General features: G+C 45.2%; 1 protein-coding gene across 1 annotated transcript in view; it reads right to left on the bottom strand.

Moving 5' to 3' along the window:
* The window catches only part of LOC145348284 (vitellogenin-like), a 75,221-nt gene that overhangs the window by 24,039 nt on the left and 27,953 nt on the right, over nt 1-23,229 (bottom strand). Inside the window, exons 14-23 of the mRNA XM_080196486.1 lie at nt 19,988-20,112; nt 19,778-19,879; nt 18,484-18,603; nt 18,190-18,379; nt 14,952-15,036; nt 14,637-14,822; nt 9,959-10,091; nt 6,213-6,432; nt 5,980-6,131; nt 3,258-3,485 (exon numbers count right to left, since the gene is read on the bottom strand). Of these exons, the coding sequence (XP_080052612.1) occupies nt 3,258-3,485; nt 5,980-6,131; nt 6,213-6,432; nt 9,959-10,091; nt 14,637-14,822; nt 14,952-15,036; nt 18,190-18,379; nt 18,484-18,603; nt 19,778-19,879; nt 19,988-20,112 (1,541 nt within the window). The remainder of the gene's footprint in view (nt 1-3,257; nt 3,486-5,979; nt 6,132-6,212; nt 6,433-9,958; nt 10,092-14,636; nt 14,823-14,951; nt 15,037-18,189; nt 18,380-18,483; nt 18,604-19,777; nt 19,880-19,987; nt 20,113-23,229) is intronic.

The raw sequence follows: 23,229 nt of genomic DNA on the forward strand, positions 1-23,229 counted from the left end.
CCAAGTTAGTGAGGCACGACCTCCTGTTCACAAAGCCATGCTGCCTATCACTAATAAGTCCATTTGTTTCTAAATGTGAGTAGTTCATGTTCCTAAGAATCTTTTCCAATAATTTCCCTACCACTGACGTAAGGCTCACCAGTCTATAATTTCTTGGATTATTCCTGTGCCCTTCGTAAACAATGGAACAACATTGGCAATTCTCCAGTCCTCTGGATCTTCACCTGTAGCCAATGAGGATACAAAGGTTTCTGCCAAAGCCCCAGCAATTTCCGTCCTTGCCTCCCTCAGTATTCAGGGGTAGATCCCATCAGGCTCTGGAGAATTATCTACTTTAATGCTTTTTAAGATGCCCAGTACCTCCTCCTTTTTGATATTGACATGACCCAGAATATGTACACACCATAACCTAGGCACCTCATCCACCAAGTCCTTCGCTTTGGTGAATACGGTGGGAAAATATTCATTCAGTCTCTCATCCATTTCCTCTGGTTCCTTGCATAGATTCCCTCCTCTATCCTTGAGTGGACCAACCCTTTCCCTGGCTACTCTCTTGTCTTTATATACATATAAAGTGCCTTAGGATTTTTCTTAATCCTGTTTGCCAAAGACTTTTCATGAGTCATTTTACCCCTCCTAACTCCTTCTCTAAGTTCCTTCTCATGTTCTCTATATTCTTCCAGGGCTTCATCTGTCCTAAGCCTTTTAGACTTTATGAATGCTTCCTTTGTCTTTTTGACAAGGTTCATAATATCCCTCCTTATCCGGGGTTCCTGATATTTGCCACACTTATCCTTAATCCTCGCCGGTACATGCCGATCCTGAATTCCAACCAACTGACATTTGAAAGACTCACACATGTCAGATGGGGATTTACCCGTAAACAGTCTCCCCCAATCTATCCTCTCCAGATCCTGCCTAATGTTGTTGTAGTTAGTCTTCCCCCAATTCAACACCTTTGTCTGAGGCCCACTCTTGTCCTTATCCACAAGCATCTTAAAACTTATGGAATTATGATCACTGTTTCCGAAATGCTCTCCTACTGAAACATCAATCACTTGGCCAGGCTCATTTGCCCAGTACCAGGTCTATTATGCTTGTACGCAGGTTAAGTGGACTGGCCGTGTTAGATGTGTAGGGTTACAGGGACCTTGCTGGACGTCCTGGGTAAGATGCTCTGTTGGAGAGTTGGTGCAGACCCGATGGACTGAATGGCCTCCTTCTGCTCTTTGACTCTGCTCTTTACAAAACAGTAATGGTTTAAATGTCCCCTTTAACTAAGATGAAAAAGTCCATTCTGAAAAGGGGAATGAAGTCGTGATTAACGCCTCAGATCGGAGGTGTGTCCTTCTGTTCCGGTTGCCATGGGGAAACAGGCACTCAAATAAAAAGTAATTGAAGTGTCAGATGCCAGTTTTAACACCTTAATAAGGAATCTCACAGGGAAAGGACAGTTACTGTTTGGAGACAAGATCACAGATGCGACTGTTATAGAATCATGGAATCCGTACAGTGCAGGAGGCCACTCGGTCCATCGAGTCTGTACCGACAACAATCCCACCCAGGCCCTAACCCCACAACCCCACGCATTTACCCCACTAATCCCTCTAACCTACACATCCCAGGACACTAAGGGAAAAGTTTAGCACGGCCAATGCACCTAACCTGTACATCTTTGGACTGTGGGAGGAAACCGGAGCACCCAGAGGAAACCTGTGCAGACACGGGGAGAACATGCAGATTCCACACAGACTGTGACCCAGGCTGGAACCAAACCCGGATCCCCAGCGCCGTGAGACAGCAGTGCTAACCACTGTGCCACCGCGCCACACATAAGTTGTGACAAAACAGTGAACATGCACACCTTTGTTTTGTGTTAGTAACCAAACAGGATGCTTTTGAGATTTTGCTTTCTGTTCGGAAGGAAGGGAAGAGAAGATGGAATTCTTAAAATTTTAATGGATGGGGAGTCGCTGAGGTGTGCCTTGCTGGCGATAATCAGATGCAGAAAATCTGAAAAGGGAGCAGAATGATTGCCAAAGGAAACTGAAAGCTTCAACCTAGATTAGCAAGGGAGCTGGAGCTGCTGGAGAACTGGGAGTGTCCATATGGAAGTTCCTGTAATGCTACATACATGCTAAAAGCACAGTGCTTAGAGAAATGCTTTGCTAAGACAGATTGTTTGATTTAGTTAGTTAATGCAAAAAGTACCTATTCTTTATCTTGATGTATTAGTTGCCTGTTAAATAGTGTTTGGTCTGCATTGATTTTAGTTTGTTTATTACAGTTAAAGCCTTAAGTGTGAAATCTTCAATTCTTTCCATCAGTCACTGGGAAATTTGCCTCTTTTTAAAAGTTATCAATATCTTTCAGGGATTGTAATGGTGTTGATGGAAAATGTATATTTCAGACTTCAGCTGCAAATAAGCCTCTTTGCTTTGGTTTTTTTTCCTATTGGGACAACCTTGCATGTTCCATGATCCACTCATCCCCCAGAAAAAAGTCAAACCAGATCCCAGTAGAAGGAGGGGGGGTTAAGACAGCTGCAGACCTTTCTTTACAAGAAGGATGTGGAAGCTATTGAGAGGGTGCCGAGGAGATTTACAAGGATGTTGCCTGGATTGGGAGGCATGCCTTATGAAGAGAGGTTGAGGGAGCTGGAGAGATGAAGGTTGAGAGGCGACCTGATGGAGGTTTATAAAATGTTGAGAGGTATAGATAGGGTGGATTCTCGGAGGCTATTTCCCAGGGCTGAAATGGTCGCTATGAGAGGACACAGGTTTAAGATGCTGGGGAGCAAGTACAGAGGAGATGTTAGGGGTAAGTTTTTCACTCAGAGGGTGGTGAGTGAGTGGAATCAGCTGCTGTCGGTGGTGGTGGAGGCGAACTCGCTGGTGTCTTTTAAGAGACTTCTGGATGAGTATATGGGATTTAATGGGATTGAGAGTTTTAGATAGGCCTGGTAGGTATGGATATGATCGGCACAACTTGTGGGCTGAAGGGCCTGTTTGTGCTATAGTGTTCTATGTTCTATGTTCAGATCAAAAGAGAGACATGGGGAGTTTGCTGGCGTCCACAGCCCATTATATAATCAAATCCTGCAGATAAAGATGGAGCTGCTTTAAACATTAAATGTTCTTCCCAATGCAACCACAAATAAATTGCTAATTCAATTCTCCCTGACAATTGTTCAACCATTTCAAAACAAGGGTTAAAAACTGAAACTTCTGAAAATTGATAAATAAAAGCATCTATACCCATGTGTTGTATCTAGAACTGGAACTGGAATCAGGACTTGCGCTGTTGCTTGGGTTTCTGGATAGCCGACCTGGTTGATTTTGCTTCTGGTCAGTGATGTGGTGTCCCTTAAGTACTCGGTCACTCGATGGTGAAGCTCTTCGAGAGTTAGCCCTGCTTCTTGAGGAGCTTTTGGAAAGTGAACTGGACAAGGAGCTGCTGGTCCAAGTCTGGGTTTTCGTTCTAGTCTGGAAACAAAGCATTGTGGTTAGGACGTGGGACAGGCTTTTCTGTCTCCCATTGCGGAGGTGAAAGCAGTAAAGATGAAGAATGGCTGAAGTACTTTGAATTCCTTGAAGAGATACACAGACCCTGCGTGGGTGAGGTTATGAAGTATAACATGAGTACGTTGCTTCAGTCTTCACAAAGGAAGACATTAGAACCAGAAGTGCAGAGAAAAGCATGAGGAGCTGAAGGAAATCAGCATTAGTAGAGAAATGGTTTTGGGGAAATTGATGGGATTGGTGGATAAATCTTAGGTCCTGATAATCTTCATCTCAGGATATTTAAGAAAAAGACTTTGGAAATAATGGATCCATTGATGGTTATTTTCCAAAATTCTTTGGACTGTGGACTGGTTCCTACAGATTGGAGGGTAGCTAATCTAAGCCCGCTATCAAAAAGGGAGGGAGAGAGAAACCAGGGAATTATAGACCAGTGAGCCTAAGGTCGGCACCGGGGAAGTTGCTAGAATCCATTATCAAGGGTTTCATAATTCAGCATTTGGAGGGCAGTGGTAACATCAGACAAAATCAGCATGGATTTACAGAAGGGAAATCATGCTTGACGAATTCTTTGAGGATGTAACAGTAGAGTTGACCAAGGAGAACCAGTGGATGCTAATGAGACTCTAAGAAGGCTTTCAACGAGGTCTCACATAAGAGATTACTATGTAAAGTTAAAGCACCTGGGATTGCAGGTTATGTCTTGAGATGTCAGTGCTGGCCCTCCACTCCCCCCTCCCCCATGGCTCGATTGTGGCCCTTGCAACAATCCCTGGGCCAGCCCTCAGGCCCCACCCTCAGCAACGGTGATTTCCCCCCCTCACCCTGGCAGACCAACCCCGCTTCCTGAACCCCCCCACCGGTGTCAGACCCCCGGAGGCAGGCCCCTCGGGCAGATCATCCTGCCCCCGCAGGCCCCTCCCCCCCGCCAATCACTGCCCTCTCTCCATCACAGACCGATCCTGTCCACAGGGTGGCAGCAGGACTCCCCGCCCTCACTGATCGCCCCTAGATCCTGCCCATGGTAGGCTCTCCCTTGGCACTTCCCACATGCCCAATAGGCAGTGCCAATGTGCCATGGGCACTTTGCGCCTTGGGCAGTGCCAGGGGCACAGGCTGGCACTGCCAAGGTGCCCACGCCCAAGGGGCACCAACCCCACCGCCTGACCCCCTGGGGGGCCCCGATTGCCCTCCTTCATTCCGGTGGGGTCTCTCACTAGATCCCTGAATGTGGGGAGCTAGTCTAAAACCCGCCAGAATGAAGTACTCCTGGCAGGGTGGGGGATTCAGTTGGGACCTGAAAGGTCTTGATAATTAACTCATTTACACATTTAAAACAGATTAAAAACAGGTTTAAATGACTTACCTGCCTTCCCGCCGGTTTCCAGCGTGGTCTGACCGGCGGCTGTTTGCCAGCTCTGGGAGGTGTGCACGCGTTCCTGGCGCATACGCAAACCCCCTGTTCAGGGCCGGAGACGCGCATCTCCCATCGCAACCCAACAGAAAAGTTGTAGGTCACAATGGGAGAATGACAGCCAATGTTCCCAATGGTGGGGAGTCCAGAACCAGACGTCATTGTTTAAGGGTAAGAGGTAAACCTTTTAGAACTGAGATGAGGAGACATTTCTTCACCCAGAGGGTAGTGAATGTGTGGAACTCACCACAGGTTGTAGTTGAAGCCAAAACATTGTGTGATTTCAAGAAAAAAATTAGATATATGTCTTGAGGCTAAAGGGATCAAGGAATATGGAGGGAAGTGGGGGAATCAGGATACTGAATTCGATGATCAAACTTGATCAAAATGAATGGCGAACAGGCTCGATGGGCCAAATGGCCTCCTCCTGCTTCTATTTCTATGTTCCTATGAGCTTCACTTCTCTAATGTGAAACTGATCTAGATTGAAATTGCTGTCATTTCTTCATTGTACAGGAAGGCTACATTGGTGAGGTGGAAATGCATCACTTGTCCATTACCCCAACTAACTTCTCCTTCTTAATATTGTTGTAACTGTGTGACTCAGAAAGAGAAGAACAGTCCATGTTCCTGAACCTCGCAAAGGACATCTCCTTCCTCACCCTCACCTCAGGTAACTACACCACAAAAAGCTCTTTCATGGTCTGTAAAGCACTTTGGCTCATTCTGAGGTTATGAAGGATGTTATAGAAACGTAAGTTTTTTTTTAGTTAAACTGGAAGGGTTGTTTGAAGCTTCACTCGAAGTGTTAACGATGATGGGGTACCGGGGAAGTGGTTAGCTCAGTTGAACGGCTGGTTGTGATGCAGAGCGATGCCAAGAGTGTGGACTCAATTCTCCAGTACTGGCTGAGATTATTCATGAAGGCCCCACTTCCCAATCTTACCCCTTGTCTGAGATGTGGTGACCCTCAGGAAAAATTACCACCAGTCATCTCTCCCCCTTTGAGGGTGTGAACGCCTGTAGTCATTATGGCGACTTTACCTGTGAATGATGCCCCTTGAGCAGAACTGTAGGTCTATGAATTCTTTCAGGTATTAGTTCCTCTTTCTCCAGTGGTTGGATCATTCTGGAACCCGCTTTGGGGCCTGTCTGTACTTCGAACAACAACCTTTCAATTTTTGTCTCTGCCTGGACTGAAAAACAGAAGAAGGGTTTGGTTATGGATTCTGAGCTGTAATGGTCACAAAGCGGGAGGTGGTTTGTTACGGCTTTACCTGGCCTGATTGAAACTCTGGCAGCGTGCAGTCCCAGCAGTCTGTGCAGTGGCCCGTGGCGAACGTAAGCAGCACTGGCCGTCTTTGTATCAATGCACAGGTCAAAGCCAAATGTAGTCATCCCCATACAAACATTCATCGCCGAGGGTCTCGGTGCAAGGCGCCGTTCTTCATCATAACATTCAGCTTCATCTGTTATTGCTCCTGAGCAAAGCTCCAGCTGTAGGTAAGGAATCAGGAAACAGTTCACTGGTAAGACCGGCATGGGGTTTGTTTTGTTGCCTTGTGCTTGTATTTCACAATTTGATCTGATTTGATTTATCGTTGTCACATGTGTTAGCGTACAGTGAAAAGTATTGTTTCTTGCACGCTATACAGGCAAAGCATACCGTTCATAGAGAAGGAAACAAGAGAGTGCAGAATGTAGTGTTACAGTCATGGTTAGGGTGTAGAGAAAGGTCAACTTAATGCGGGGTAGGTCCATTCAAAAGTCTGACTGCAGCAGGGAAGAAGCTGTTCTTGAGTCGGTTGGTATGTGACCTCAGACTTTTGAATCTTTTTCCTGAAGGAAGAAGGTGGAAGAAAGAATGTCCGGGGCGCATGGAGTCCTTAATGATGCTGGCTGTTTTGCCGAGGCAGTGGGAAGTGTAGACAGAGTCAATGAATGGGAGGCTGGTTTGCCTGATAGATTGGGCTTCATTTGCGACCTTTTGTAGTTCCTTGCTGTCCAGACATTGTGCAGACATTTACCAGTAAAAGCTTATAACTAAAATAATTCCAAAGGATTTCATTGGCTGTAAAATCCACTTGCAATGAAATGTGTTGTGGAAACATCTTTCGGACTGTGGGAGGAAACTGGAGCACCTGGAGGAAACCCATGCAGACACGGGGAGAACTTGCAGGCTCTACTCAGACAGTGACCCAAGCCAGGAATCGAACGCGGGTCTCTGTGCTGTGAGGCAGCAATGCTAACCACTGTGCCTTCCTGGCCATCCACAATTCACAGAGGCAGGGCAGGGACAGGGCGATCCATCCCATTGGGCTGAATGAGCACTGTGGTGGCCAATTAAGTGCCACATTCTGTCCCCCATACCTCCACTGCTGCTATTTTGCCAAAGCAGGTGATGCCTACACCAGGTGAGTAGCCTGCAATTTCTACTGCAGAGACTGGTGTCAGGCTCCTATGGGCATCCCCTGTCTGCATTGGAGGCAGGTCCCCAAGATCATTTCCCCCTTTGACCTTTCTCCCCTGGCTTCTCAAACCTGGTTTCACCCCTCACCCCCACTCTCCTCATTGCAGTCAGCCACCTGACCCTGTCAACACCCCAGACTCCACAACCTCCCCTTCTTTGGGAACTACCTGCAATCCCAACAATGGCCACCGCTCTACTATGGCACTGCTGGGACTACAGAGCTGCCAGACAATCAGATTGGCTGACAGATCCCTAAGGTTGCACTTACTTCCTAGATGGGGTGAAAATTTGACCAGTTAATTGACCTTTTGTTGGGTCCTCGCAACTTTTCCATGAGGTGGAAGGGAGGAATGCAGCATCCCAGAAAATCCAGCCCAAGGAAACAAAACAGTCGTGGAGTAGTAACTTGGGCAGAAGGCCACAACGATAAACAGGTTTGCCTCTGCTGTCTTGGAGGGAATTAGGAGAGTATGGTTTATAATAATGTTTGTCATGCTACGAATCTGCAAGGGCCATACACTTGATTCGGAATCTTTATTGATTTTCAGAATTTCTTAACAATTTGTGGAGCTGGGGTTGAGTTGAAAGGATCAATGAAATTTATTATTGAAAAGATAGAATAAATCCATTCATATCTTTATGTCTGAAATGATATCAAAGGTTTGCCTGAGTGGGTAGGGAAGTGGCGAATGCAATTCAATCTGGAAAGGTGTGAGGTAATGCATTTGGAGAGGGCAAACAAAGCAAAAGAATTCTCAATAAACGGAAGGATATTGAGAAAGGTTGAGGAAATGAGACCTTAGAGTGCATGTTCACAGGTCCTTGAAGATGGGCAAGGTGGTCAAGAAATCATATGGAGTGTTTTTCTTTATTGGGCAAGGCACTGAATACAAAATCAGGGATGTAATGATGGAACAATGTATAAAACGTTGGTTAGGCCACAGCTGGAGCTTTGAATACAGTTCTGGTCACCACATTACAAGAAGGACGTAATTACTCTGGAGAGTGTGCAGAGGAGATTTCTAAGAGTGTTGCCAGGGCTTGAGAATTGCAGCTATGAGGAGAGATTGGGTAGGTTGGAGTTGTTTTCTTTAGAACAGAGGAGGTTGACAGGGTGACCTAATTGAGGTTTACAAAATTCTGAGGGGCTCAGATGAGTAGACAGCAAAGATTTGTTTCTCCTAGCTGAGAAGGGTTATTAGCAGGGGGTAGGTGATCGATAGAATTATAGGGGACATGAGGAAAACCTTTTTCACCCAGAGGGTGGTGGGTGTCTAGAATTCACTGCCTCAGTTGATGGTTGAGGCTGAAATGCTCAACTCATTTAAAAATGTACCTGGATCTACATCTAAAGTGCTGGAAGCAGCAAGGCTACAGACCCAGTGATAGAAAGTGGGATTAAATGATTTTATTTTTCGTGTTTTTGGCTGGCACAGATATAATGGGCTAAATGGCCTCTTTCTAAACTGTAACTTTTCTATGGTTAATGGTCTACTGCTGGAAGATGTATGTTTCTGAACTTGGTCGAACACAACAAATGGATTATGTTCAAGGGGAGGCGATGGCCTCATGGGATTATTGCTGGACTATTAATCCAGAAACTGAGCTAATGTTCTGGGGACGCGGGTTCGAATCCCACCAAGGCAGATGGTGGAATTCGAATTCAATAAAAAAAATCTGGAATTAAGAATCTACTGATAACCATGAAACCATTGTTGATTGTTGGAAAAACCCATCTGATTCACTAATTTCCTTTAGGGAAGGAAATTTGCCATCCTTATTCGGTCTAACCTACGTGTAACTCCAGAGCTACAGCAATGTGGTTGACAGTCATCTGCCCCCCAAGGGCATCTAGGGATGGGCAATAAATGCCAGCAAGCCCGCGACACTCCTGTCCCACAAATGAATTAAAAAAACGTTGCGACCATTGATTTTGTCAGATTCAAGGTTCCTGCTAATCCTTTCACTTAACAAAAATATTCTCAAGCTAAAAAACTCCAAATGTTCCTCAGCATCCATAATCTGTTGGCAGGAGAGAGTTCCAGATATCTATTATCCTTTGTGTGATAATGCACAGCAGAGACCATAAGACGTACGAGCAGAAGTAGGCCATTTAACCCATCACGTTTGCTCCACCATTCATACAATCCCTAAAATGCAGAAGGAGGCCACTTGGCCCATCGAGTCTGCACCGACCACAATCCCACCCATGCCCTATTCCCGTAACCCTGCTAATCCCTCTGACATTAGGGTTAATTTATCATGGCCAATCAACCTAACCTGCACATCTTTGGACTGTGGGAGGAAACTGGAGCACCCGGAGGAAACCCACGCAGACATGGGGAGAATGTGCAAACTCCACACAGACAGTGACCCGAGGCTGGAATTGAATCTGGGTCCCTGGTGCTGTGAGGCAAAAGTGCTAACTACTGTGCCACTGTGCCACCCCGATCAATGAGATCATGGCTGATCTGATATGATAGCAATAATCAGATAGCAGTAGACTCTAATGGTAAGGATTAGTCCATGTTATTTAATATAAAACAAACTTACATTTGATTGACTACTTCCTGATGACATGAATTTTTGGTTTGTAATGCTTGGTTCTTTAGCCTCAGGTACAATCGGAGTTAACATTGCTGCAGATAGATTCTCTATATTTCTTGAAACAGCGAATGTCTCTGACCTGTTGGTCAAATATTGCATTGATCATTAACAATAGAACCATAGAATGAGAAAGACCAGAAGGAGGCTTTTCGTCCCATCATTCCAGTTCTGCCTTTTCGAAAGAGCTACTTAATTCATTTTACCACTTTCTGCTGTCCTCAGGATCCTGTGGACTTCTTGTATTTACCAATTCAGTTTTGAAAGTTAACACAGAATCATAGAATCCCTACAGTGCAGAAGGTGCTTTGGTCCGCCTTGTTGTCCAATGAGGGGCATACACGCGATAGGTCGTGCGAGGGCTGCTCTTGGATGTTTCGAGAGTTGCCTAGTGCTTCACATCGTTAGTGTGTGCTTAAACTGGACCAGCTGATGGGCAACATGACAGCTCAGTGACTATCAGTGTTTGCTGTGCAGATACATGGATTTGGGCCAGTGTCTGTGGGAGTTTGTGCATTCTCCCCGTGCTTGTGTTGGTTTTCTCCGGGTGCTCCGGTTTCCTCCCACACCCCAAAGATGTGCTGTTAGGCTGATTGGTGTAACAAATTGTCGCTAAATTAGTCTCCCCTCAATCTGGTTTCCAATGTGGAGTGCCATAAGCATAGACAAAGGTCATGGGTGGAAGAGGGAACTCACAATGTTAAAATGGCGGCGTGGGCTCGTTGGGCCGAAGGGCCTGTTTCCCGTGCTGTGTTGTTCTTTGTTCTTTGAGGTCATTTGGCCAATGAGCCTGCACATACACCAATCCCACCCAGGCCCTATCACTATTGTGCATTAATCCTGCTAATCCCCCGACACTAGTTTATAAGTTTATTTATTATTAGTCCACAAATAAGGCTTACATTAACACTGCAATGAAGTTAGTGTGAAATTCCCCTAGTTTCCACAGTCCGGCGCCTGTTTGGGTCAATGCACCTAACCAGCACATCATTTTAGATTGCCAATCTTCCTAACCTGCACATCTTTGGATTATTGAAGGAAACCAGAGCACCTGGAGGAAACCCAAGCAGATACAGGGAGAATGTAGAAACTCCACACCTGAAGCCAGAATTGAACCTGGGTTCCGGGCGCTGTGAGGCAGCAGTGCTAACCACTGTGTTACCGTGCTGCCTTAGTTCTGATTGAATCTGTTTCCACTGTCCTTTCAGGCAGCGTGTTCCAGATCACAACAACTGACTTTGTTAAAAAATAGTTTCCTCATGTAATCTCTTAAATCTGTGTTCTCTGGATATGCAGAAACCCTCCCTTTCGAAACTGCTTCTCTTTAGCCGTTCGATGTCATGATGTCAACACACCTGTCAAATCATTTCTTCACCTTATCTGTTCTAAGGAGGCAATTGAAATTTCTCTAACCTCTCCACATGACTAAAGCCTTTCATCCTTGGCACCATTCCAGTAAATCTCATCCACACTCTCCCTAAGGCATTGACATCCTTCCCTAACTGGCAACATGCTTCAGCTGGGTCATGTCCAGTCACTTATAAATGTTTAACATAACTTCCTTACTTTTGGGCTCATGCTGCTGTTATGAAGCCAAGGAGACTGTATAACCTCTTAACAGCCTTCTCAACTTGTCCTTCTCAGATTTGTTTACCTTCCATCAGTGGACACTGTTTTTCCTTATTTACTCTCTCAGACCCTCTGTTAAATCATTGCTTAATCTTCTCTGCTCTAAGCCGAACATCGAATCATAGAATCCTTACAGCGCAGGGGAAGCCACTTAGCCCATCAAGCCTGGACTTGCACCAATCCCAGTCAGGTCCTTTCTCCATAATTGCACATCTTTATCCTGCTAATCCCCATGCCACTAACGTGCAATTTAGCCTGGCCAATCAACCTAACCTGCAATTCTTTCAAATTGTGGGAGGAAACCAGAGCACCCAGAGGAAACCCACGCAGATACAGGGAGAATGTGCAAACTCCACACAGACAGTGACCCAAGGCTGGAACTGAACCCGGGTCCTTGGCACTGTGAGGCAGCTGTGTCAACCACTATACCACCGTGCAGCCTGTTCACAATTTCTCTGGTAAGTGCCGTGTTTCTTTTCTTATAGGGTAAGAACAAAGTTTCCTCAAAAATTTGGAGGTTAAATGCAGTTGGCAGTTTGGTACAATGCTGACTTCTTCTGAGGCAGTCCCTGTGGATTGGGGGTGATTTGCTTCCACTCCAGTTTAATGCACTCTGAGATAGCTGACAAATCCAATGCACAATCTTCAGACCCTACCACATGTGGGACAGCTGGTGTTTGAAGAATTTGGAATTTTGTTTGCTCCATCTAACTCCTCAGCTTTACCCCTGCACATTCCTGAGGAAGTCTCTCAGTGTGATAAATAAGTAAATAAACCTTCCCCATTTCGGCCTGTCACAAGCCAGGGTCCTCCATGGGGGTGTCAATGGGGATGTTTGATCTCTTAGGGATGCCCTCAAAGCATTGTTCAGCTGTCCTTCTGTGAACCTCTTGTTATGACCCAGTTTCGAGTAGGGCAGTTGCTTCAGGAGTCTGGGGTACGAACAGCATTTACTAACCAGTGGTTTTGAGTGATTAGCACCTCGATACTGGGCGTGTGAGAGAATCTTGCAGTTAGATCACCTTCCTTGCCGTTGGATTTGGAGGATCTTGTGAAGATATCGCTGGTGCTACTTCTCCAGAGCTTTAAGGTGTCTGCTGTAGGCAGCCTATCATATCTGAAGCATATCAGAGATCGGGTATCACTGCTCTCCAATTAACCATGACCCTAGTTTCTGGTTTGAGACTCAAATATTCTTTTCCTCGGTTACTGAAGTATAAGCTGGAAGGTAGAATCATTGAATCATAGAATCCCTACAGTGCTGGTTCCAGTGCAGAAGGAGGCCATTTGGCCCATTGAGTCTGCACCCACAACAATCCCATCCTATCCCTGCTTAGTTACCCTACTAATCACTCTAACCTATCACATCCCAGGACAGTAAGAGGCAATTTTAGCTTGTCCAATCAACCTAACCCACACATCTTTGCACTGTGGGAGGAAACTGGAGCACCCGGAGGAAACCCGCGCAGACACGAGGAGAATGTGTAAACTCCACACAGACAGTGATCCGAGTCGGGAATGGAACCTGGTTCGCTGGGGCTGTGAGGCAGCAGTGCAAACCACTGTGCCACCATGCTGCTCCATCAGCTACCAAAAAAGGCAAATGGGTGTTGGCCTTCATAGTGAGAGGATTGGCATACAGGAACAGGATATTCCTACAGTTGTACAAGGTCTTGGTGAGACCACACCTGAAATATTGTGTACAGTTTGGGTCTCCTCATCTGAGGAAGGTTGTTCTTGCTCTTGAAGAAATGCAGCAAAGGTTTACCAGACTGATGGCGGGACTGATGTATGAGGACAGATTGTATTCACTGAAGTTCAGAAGAATGAAAGGCAACCCCAAAGAAACCTGGAAGATTCTAACAACACTAGATAGGGTAGATGCAAAAAGGATGTTCCTGATGGTGGAGGGAGTCCAGAACCAAGGATCATAGTCTGAGGATACCGGTTAGGACAGAGATGAGGAGAAATTTCTTCATCCAGAGAGCATGTGGAATTTTCTACCACAGAAAGTAATTGAGGCCAAAACATTGAATGTTTTCAAGGAGTTAGTTATAGCATTTGGGACGAAGAGGATCAAAAAGTATGGAGGCATGGCCTGGTCAGGCTATTGAGTTGGATGGTCAACCATAATCATAATGAATGGTGGAGCAGGCTCGCAGGCCTAAACGTCCTCTTTGTTCTTCTATTTGCTATGTTTCTTTGTTACAGTGCATGACTTTTCTCAACTTTATTAAAGCCTTCAACTCCATCTTCCATCAGAAGGTTAATGACACTACTCCTCAAACATGGCTGCCCTCCATTGTCTGCCTACTTCACAATGGCCCACCAACCATGACCCTCACTAGAGGAACCAGCACAGATCCTGTCTCAGTGAAGACTACAGTTTAACACGACTGTGTCATCGCATCAACCTTCTTCTCCATCTCCCTCACTGGAGCTCATCACCAGTAAACTAACGCAGGTTTGGAGATAATCAGCACACAGACAGAATACTGTCCAATCTATCACCTCCAATACAAAACCAGAACCACTCTAACCTCAGTCATAGAGCTTCAGTACAGAGATAGTGTGTGTGTATATATGTGTGTGTGTGTGTGTGTGTGTGTGTGTGTGTGTGTGTGTGTGTGTGTGTGTGTGTGTGTGTGCTCCCATTCAGAAACTAGAACAGGTCACTAGTCTGTCACCAGGGGCTTACAGTTTGAGGGGCATTACAGCACATCAAGCATAATCACACTCACATAGACAAACTAAGAGGCAATTTAGCATGGCCAATCCATCTAACCTGCACATCTTTGGGCTATGGGAGGAAACCAGAGCACCCGGAGGAAACCCACGCAGGCACGGGGAGAATGTGCAGACTCCACACAGACAGTCACCTGAAGCCTGAATTGAACCCGGGTCCCTGGTGCTGTGAGGCAGCAGTGCTAACCACTGTGCCACCATGCCATCTCACACAGGAAGGGGATTAGAGAAAAATAAGTACAGTATTCATTACGTGAACGATATGATTTGGTTTTCCTCTTGAGGTACTGTGCTCTCAATCTTCAGATTCCTTTCTTGAACGTTTATATTTGCAGACGTGTGCACAGGGAAAGCCGAATGGATTTTTACCTCGAATTCCAAACCGGATTGAATGGCGCTGGTCGTTATTCCCATGAAGGCTTTGCTGTAAACAGCCACACTGGAAAAGAATTAACAGAGGAATCTTAAACTCGACGAGGCCCGGGAAATGTAGTGATTGCACTGGGAAACAATCAATCTGAGGGTAATTTAAATTATATTGTACCCAGTTCGTAGATAAATTGCATACCTTGGGGTTATCTGAGCCTTCAGTTGAATGTTGGCTTTGAGCAATTGGGAAAAGGAAGAGATGGAGGAAGGGACCTTTGCTTCAACTATTTGAGAAAAAGGATTGAGAATAAATGTCAGGCACAATTCCATTAATTATCCGCATATAGAAAATATGCTTCTCAAAAGCACCTCCGTTTTAAGAGCATTTTTCAGAACAACAGAAGCTACAGGAGGTCACTTGGCCCTTTGAGCCTGATCTCCCACTCAACGGGATCATTAAATGGAAAGTACTCCATCACACTCTCGCCATGCAGCTTGTAGATACTAGACAAACTCTGGGGAATCAGGATTTGAGTTCCTCTCCACAAATTCTCAACCTCCGACCTGCTCTGGTAACCACAGTATTTATATGGCTTTCCAATTCAGTTTCTGGTCAATGGTTACAAAGAACAAAGAACAACACAGCACGGGAAAAAGGCCCTTTGGCCCAACGAGCCCGCGTCGCCATTTTAACATTGTGAGGTTACACTCAGGATGTTAATAGTGGGGGATTCAGTGATGGTAATTTGAATTCAATGGGTGAACATTAGGGTCTCTCTTGTTGGAGATGGTCAATGCCTGGCACTTGTGTGGCACAAATAACTTGCCAAGTCTCGATATAGTCCAGGTTATACAGGCACATATTGCTTCAGTATCTGAGGAGTTCTGAATGGTACTGAACATTATGCCTTTATCAGCGAACCTTCTGACCTTATGATGGAGGGAAGGTTATTGGTGAAGCAGCTGAAGAAGGTTGGGCCAAGGACACTAACTCTGCAGACCACCTGCAGTGATGTCCTGTGACTGAGATGATGACTTGCAACTACCATAACCATCTTCTTTTGTCATGATGTGGAGATGCCGGTGTTGGACTGGGGTAAACAGAGTAAGAAATCTCACAACGACAGGTTAAAGTCCAACCAATTTATTTGATAGTAAACTCACAAGCTTTCGGGCTTTGCCCCTTCGTCAGGTGAATGGAGAGTTCTGGCCTCAGAACTTCTTTGGTACCAGGAATGACTCCAACTGGCAGAGAATTTTCCCTTGCTTCCCATTCATGGGTACACGCAAGTGTTGTAGCCATTCTGGAGCCACTTGCCCAGAGTTAGAATTTTCCAGGACAGTTGCTGGAACATGATCAGGATGTGTAGCCTTCACAGTATCCAGAAACCGCCAGCTGTTTCTAGATATCATGTGGAGTGAATCAAATTGGCTGAAGACTGACACCTGCTGGGTCCCTCTGGAAGAGGCCAATATGGATAATTTACTCAGCACTTCTGGCTGGATTGGGGTGAATCCTTCAGCCTGATCTTTTGCACTGATGTGCTGGGCTTCTCCATCATTGAGGATTTGTGGAGCCTCCTCCTCCAGTGAGTTGTTTAATTGTCCACCACCATTCACAACTGGATGTGGCAGGACAGCGGAGCCCAGATCTGATCTGTTGGCTATGGGATGGTTTAACTCTGTCTATCACTTGCTGCTCCCACTGTTGGCCCTGCATGTCATTCTGCAGTGTAGGTTTAACATCTTGGCACTCATCTTTAGGGACATCTGGTGCTGCTCCTGGCATGCCCTCCCGCACTGAACCAGGGTTGGTGGTAATAGTAGAGTGGGGGAAATGCTGGGCCATAAGGTGAGAGACTGCGGTTAAATTTAGATGCAGCTGCATCAGATGCAGGCCCAGTTTTAAGCTGAGAGTTCTGTTTGAAATCCATTAACAGGATGGAGAGTATCCTCAACATGAAGATGGGACATGGTTTGTACAGTGACTGTGCAGTGATCACTCCTACCAACACTGTCATGGACAAATAGATTGGTGAGGATAAAATCAAGTAGGTTTTTCCTGCTTCATGGCTCTCTCGCTCCCTGCCACAGGCCCAGTCTGATGCAGGTGCTCTTCAGAAGTTGGCCAGCTTGACCAGTAGTAGTACTGCGGAGTCACTTTTGGTAACGGGCATTGAAGTCCCCAACCCAGACTACATTCTGTGCCCTTGCCAACCTCAGTCCTTCCTCTAAGTGGTGTTCAACTTCAAGGAGTGCTGCTTCACCAGCTGAGATAGTGCAGTAGATGGTAAATAGCAGGAGGTTTCTTTCATGTGTTTGACTTGATGCCATGAGTCAGTATTGGTGACTCCAAGGGCTGTTTGGTCTGTCTGTACATTGCAGCGCTGCCAACACCATTGGGTCTATCCTGCCAGTAAGGAATGTCACGCTGCTTTTTAACTTGTCTGTTGGTGCGAATCCCCAGGTGTTAATGAGGGGAGGCTATTGCCTAGTGATATTATCACTAGCCTCTTAATCCAGAGACTCAGCTAATGTCCTGGGGACCTGGATTCGAATCCCACCCATGGTAGATGATGGAATTTGAATTCAATAAAAAACTTGTGGAATTAAGAATCTATTGATGGCCTTGAAACCATTGTCGATTGTTGGGAAAAAACATCTGGTTCATTAATGTCCTTTAGAGAAGGAAATCTGTTGTCCTTATCTGGTCTGGCCTATATGTGACTCCAGAGCCACAGCAATGTGGGTGACTCTCAACTGCCCTCGGGAAACTAGGGATGGGCCATAAATGCTGGGGGACCAGTGTTAGTCATACCCCATGAATGAATAAAAAAAATCAAAGTGAAAGCAAGTTCAATTGATTTATTGTCTGGCACCAGAGAGAACATCAAAGGTGATGGGTCACTGTGAAAATGATGTGGAGATGCCAGCGTTGGACTGGGGTAAACACAGTAAAAAGTCTGACAACACCAGGTTTAAGTCCAACTGATTTATGATTCACCTGATGAAGAGGGAACCCTCGAAAGCTAGTGAGTTTACTATCAAATAAATGGGTTGGACTTAAACCTGGTGTTGTCAGACTTTTCACTGTGAAAAGCCAGCTGGTTCACCTTAACCGTGCAGTACCCTCTGGACTGGCCACACATCTGGACTGGCTAAACCATAGCACATGGCAAGTTAGTAACGTTTCCTGAAATGGTCGAGCAAAGCCTTTTAGATGTCAGGGAGCAATGGGGAATTGTAAATGAGGCCACACCCCGTGGATTGGACTGCAACTGGAAAATGTTTGGCATTTAGTTCAAAACCTGGATTCTATCCCAATGGCAGAGTGGTGAGGAACAAGGGCGGTGCACAGAATTTATTGCGAGGTTGCTGCTCTTCCCACCTTGTTGGAGAGAGCAGCAAGTTAAGAAAAATGTAACCGAAACCCTTACCGTTGAGATTGGCTTTTGCCACAGCGGCAGACAGGAAGGTCAGCTCCATGGGCAGACCGACACACGTGGGTACAAAACGTCGGAGCTCAGCTGTCAGTAAGGCTGCCGTAGGATGCAGTTCAACCGGTTTCTGGAGCCGGTTTACGAGGTTTCTCAACATACTGTGTTTTCCTTGTGTGTCCATGACCGACTATGAAGGAAAAGTACAGCTTTTGATATAACCCACTGCTTAAATCAGCTCAGCCAGATACATTCTCTTTAGTGAATTGTGTATTTGTCACAGCTGACACTTACCTGAATGGCTTTGTGAATATTATCCTTTCGGAAGTCCACGAAAGCTATCTCCTGGTCAAATAGTTTCATGTACGCTGAAGCTAGCGGCACTTTCTCTGGCAAGGATTTCCAATCTGGAAACTGAAGAAAACAATATTAACAATTCAGAAAACATTAGGATAAAATGAACCAGTTAATGCTTGTCAGTGTTTGCCAGTGCTAATGCCATTGGCACTTTGCTGGATCCATTTTTATTTCCCTATTGTCCAATTCCCACCTATGTTTTTCCTGCTATAATTATTTACTTTAGTTGCTGTTCCCTCCACTCTGTAACAGACCTTTCCATTTGCTCCCCATCATGTTTGACACCATTTTGTTTCCTGTCTTGGCCAGACCCTCGACTTCTAGGAGGATATCGGCAACAGACGCATGGGAACCCCGTCACCTGTAAGTTCCCCTCCAAGCCACTTGCCATCCCAATTTGAAACTCTACCACCCATTCCTTCATTGTCCCTGAGTTCTGGAACTCCCTTTCTAACAGCACTGTAGTTGGAGCCACTCCACATGGGCTGCTGCAGTTCAAGAAATTGGATCTCCTCCATCTTCCCAAGGGGCAGCTGGGTAGGGATAATAAAGTGGTTGACCTAGCCCCTGATGTCCGTCGATGTCCAAATCATAGGAAATATCTTTTACAATCCCTTATGTCTCTCAATTTTGACGAAAGGTTGCCTATTTGAAATATTGGCCTGTAACTTCTTGCCTATTGATTGAGTTTTTTGAAGGGGTGACCAATAAGGTAGATGAGGGCAGTGCAATTGATGTTGTCTACATGGACTTCAGCAAGGCCTTTGACAAGGTACTGCATGGTAGGTTGTTGTATAAGGTTAAATCTCATGGGATCCAAGGTGAGGTAACCAAATGGATAAAAAATTGGCTTCTTGACAGAATAAAAAGTGAATTCACCTGAAGAAGAGGGAAACCTCGAAAGCTAGTGAGTTTACTATCAAATAAATTAGTTGGACTTAAACCTGGTGTTGTCAGACTTTTTACAATGTTTACCCCAGTCCAACGCCGGCATCTCCACTTCTTGACAGAAGCCAGAGGGTGTTTGTAGAGAATTGTTTTCAAACTGGAGGCGTGTGACCAGCCTCAGGGATCAGTGCTGTGCTCACTGTTATTTGTCATTTATATTAATGATATGAGACTTCCGAGGAAATTATGGCCCCTTAACGCTGTTTCTCCTTTCATACAAACTGCCGAGAGCTTGCAGCATCTTTCTGCATTGATATCACTGTCAGCGCTAGCCTAGTCTTACCCCATTTAAAATCTGTTGAATTCGTTTCTTATCAGGAACCGCTTTGGCCGACACACGGCTTTTTGATATGACCTCCTGGAGACCTTCCATTCGGAATCCAGCCTTCGTGGATTAAAACAAAAATGTGCTTCAGAAAAACATTGGAACAAGTCACATGTGCAGGATGAAAGCCTGGAGAAGGTAAAGTTTCACGGCTGTGTGGTGCGTTACCTCTGCGAGATTGGCGGAAGATCCCAAAGTGTGTCCTGTGACTTTGCCCGCTGCGAATGTTGGGATGTGGCTCCCAGCGTTGTTCATTACGAGGGCTTTAGCAGATACTCCTGACATCAGCTTGTCTACATTATGAACATGAAGAGCAAGTCAACTGGTCAATCGCATGCATGATCAAGAAAATGAAAACTAATTACAACAACAACATACATTTGTGCAACACCTATCACAGAGTAAGCTGGTCATCATTGAAACCTTTAAAAAGTACCTGGATGAACAATTGGTACATCATAACATTCAAGGCCGTGGGCCGAGTGCTGGCAGATGGGATTAGATGGGAGTTGAGCTGGTTCTGACGTGTTGATGTGGATTCGATGGGCCGAAGGGCCTCTTCTGTGCTATATGATTCTATGATTCTATCATTAACCAATGAAAGTACCTGTGCACTTAAACAATTTGCCAGCACGTTCCTCAGGATAAAAGCAAGAGTATCATTTTCTTTTCATGCATTCATGGGATTAATTACTTATTGCCATAAACAAATACCCCTAATCACCCTCAAACTGAGTGTTTGGTAAGAATTTTCAGATGGAAGTTGAGAGTTAATCACTTTGCTGTGGGTGTGGAGTCACATGTAGGCCGGAATGGGTAAGGAAGGTGGATGTCCTCCCCTCAAGGGCATTAGTGACCCAGCAATTGCGTCATCATTAGAAGTCTCATAACACCAGGTTAAAGTCCAACAGGTTTATTTGAAATCACAAGCTTTTGGAGTGCTGCCCCTTCATCAGCTGAGTGGTCATCATTAGATGTTTAAATCCTGATTTTTATTGAATTCAAATTTCACTATCTGCTGTGGTGGGACATGAACCTGGGACCTCAGAGTAGTATCCTGGGTCTGTGGATTACGAGTCCAGTGACAATACCACGACATCACTGCTTCCCCCAATAATTAGACAGCGTCAGTCGCCACAGTCTTAAGTCTTAAGCATTGAGTTAAAGGAGGGAGAGGTTCAGTGAGGGAATTCTAGAGCTTAGAGTCTCACAGGGAGGACAGCAGATATCTCAGAGGGTCGTAGGACTGAAGAAGAAAAATAGGAAGGGACAAGACCATGGATGGATTCTAAAACAAGGGTGAGAATATTAATGTTTGTGACATTATAATATGTTGGGCACAGAAAGCTTATTAATCCAATTTATTCACCATTCCATAAGACCATAAGATATAGGAGCAGAATTAGGCCATTCAGCCTATCGAGTCTGTTCCACCATTCAATCTTGATTGAAATGATTCATATCCCCACTCTCCCACCTTCTCCCTGTAACCGTTGATCCCCTTACTGATCAAGACCCTATCTATCTGTCTAATAGACACTCAATGACCTGGCCTCTGTGGCAATGAATTCCACAGGTTCACCACCCTCTGGCTGAAGAAATTCTGTATTGTCTCTCTCTTAATTGGAATCCAATCAGTTTCCTTGTTCATAGCAGCCATGATTTTGTAATCCAGGGCCTCGATTGGTAACCTACTTCACATTTCTATTGAGACCGAATAGACCTTCAATCACTATCTAACTCACATTCCTAGTCATATAATCATAGAATTCCCACAGTACAGAAGGAGGCCATTCGGCCCTGTACTGACCACAATCCCACCCAGGCCCCAATCCCGCAAACCCCCACATATACCCCTCTAATCCCCCTAACACCCGGGTCAATTTAGCATGGCCAATAAACCTAACATGCACATCTTTGGGAGGAAACTGGAGCAGCCGGAGAAAACCCACACAGACACAGGGAGAATGTGCAAACTCCACACAGACAGTGACCTGAGGCCAGAATTGAACCTGGGACCCTGGCGCTGTGAGAAGGCAGTGCTAACCACTGTGCCATCCCAACAATTCATTTCCATTCTTCACCGCAAACAATCAATTGTTTCAATGATCTATCCACCAAAATCTCTCATTACTTTATAGTTTCATTACTATGACAAAGGGTTACCCAGATTTGAAACAGGGGGTGAAATTCTCTGATCTCCCTATGATGTGTGGTCTGTGCTGACCGTAATCCTACCCAGGCTCTTTTCCCGTAACCCCGCATTTAGTATGGCCTAACCTAACCTGCACATCTTTGGACCGTAGGAGAAAACCGGAACACCCGGAGGAAACCCACGCAGACATGAGAGAAAGTACAACTCCACACAGACAGTGTCCTGAGGCCAGAATTGAACCCGGGTCCCTGGTGCTGTGAGGCAGCAGTGCTAACCACTGTGCCACCGTGCCGCCCTTAAAAATGATACAGTGATCAAATCGCTACCTGGCTATGATTATAATTGCTTGATGGAGGAGCTTAGCTACGCTGTTTCATCTATGATTGATTGAGATATCGAGCTGTATTCACAACTCTTTTTGAATTTCAGAGTCAGTCCTTGAGTAGCCAATGAGTGGCAAATATGTGTTTGTTGGGTCTGAGCGATTCTGAAATTTTGAGTTTTATCTGGAAGATACACAGGAAAATATTTGGTAGCAAGAAAGTTAGCTTGATTCTTACATCGTTGGTAAAACAAAATAATGAGAAAATTTAGTCTTTTTGATTCTTAGATGGGCCAGCATGTATTGCCCATCTTTAATTGCCCCTGAACGGAGTGTCTTGCTGGACCATTTCAGAGGGCAACTAAGAATCAAACACGTTGCTGTGGATTCTGAAGTTACATGTAGGCCAGACCGAGTAAAGACAGCAGGTTTCCCTCCTTAAAGGACATTAGTGAATCAGATGGATTTTGCCACATTTGTTTCAAGATTATAATTGGAAAAATCAGATTTTTATTAAATTCAAATTTCACCATCTACCATGGTGGAATTCGAATCTGGGTCTTTGGATTACTAGACCAGTGATGATACCACCATCTCCTACTCTTTTTCTATGTCTATCACATTACTGTCATTATTCACTTGTTGATTTAATGCGCTAAGACATTTATTATATGTGTTAAAATACTTTTTAAACATCAAAGTGTCCATGTTAAAGATAAAGAGAAATCATGTGAAATAGGACAAGCCTTCCAACAAAATAAAAGAGTTCATTCTCCAGGGCTCTCTCTTAAAACCAGAAAACCCCTACAATGCAGAAAGAGGCCACTCAGCCCATCAAGTTAGCACCAACCCTCTGATGGAGCATCCAGCCCCCTCTTTCTATCCCTGTAACCCAGCATATATTTACCATGGCTAATACACCTAGCCTGCGGG

This window comes from Carcharhinus amblyrhynchos, chromosome 9, assembly GCF_965287045.1.
Source record: "Carcharhinus amblyrhynchos chromosome 9, sCarAmb.v2.hapA, whole genome shotgun sequence".
NCBI classification, from domain to species: Eukaryota; Metazoa; Chordata; class Chondrichthyes; order Carcharhiniformes; family Carcharhinidae; genus Carcharhinus; species Carcharhinus amblyrhynchos.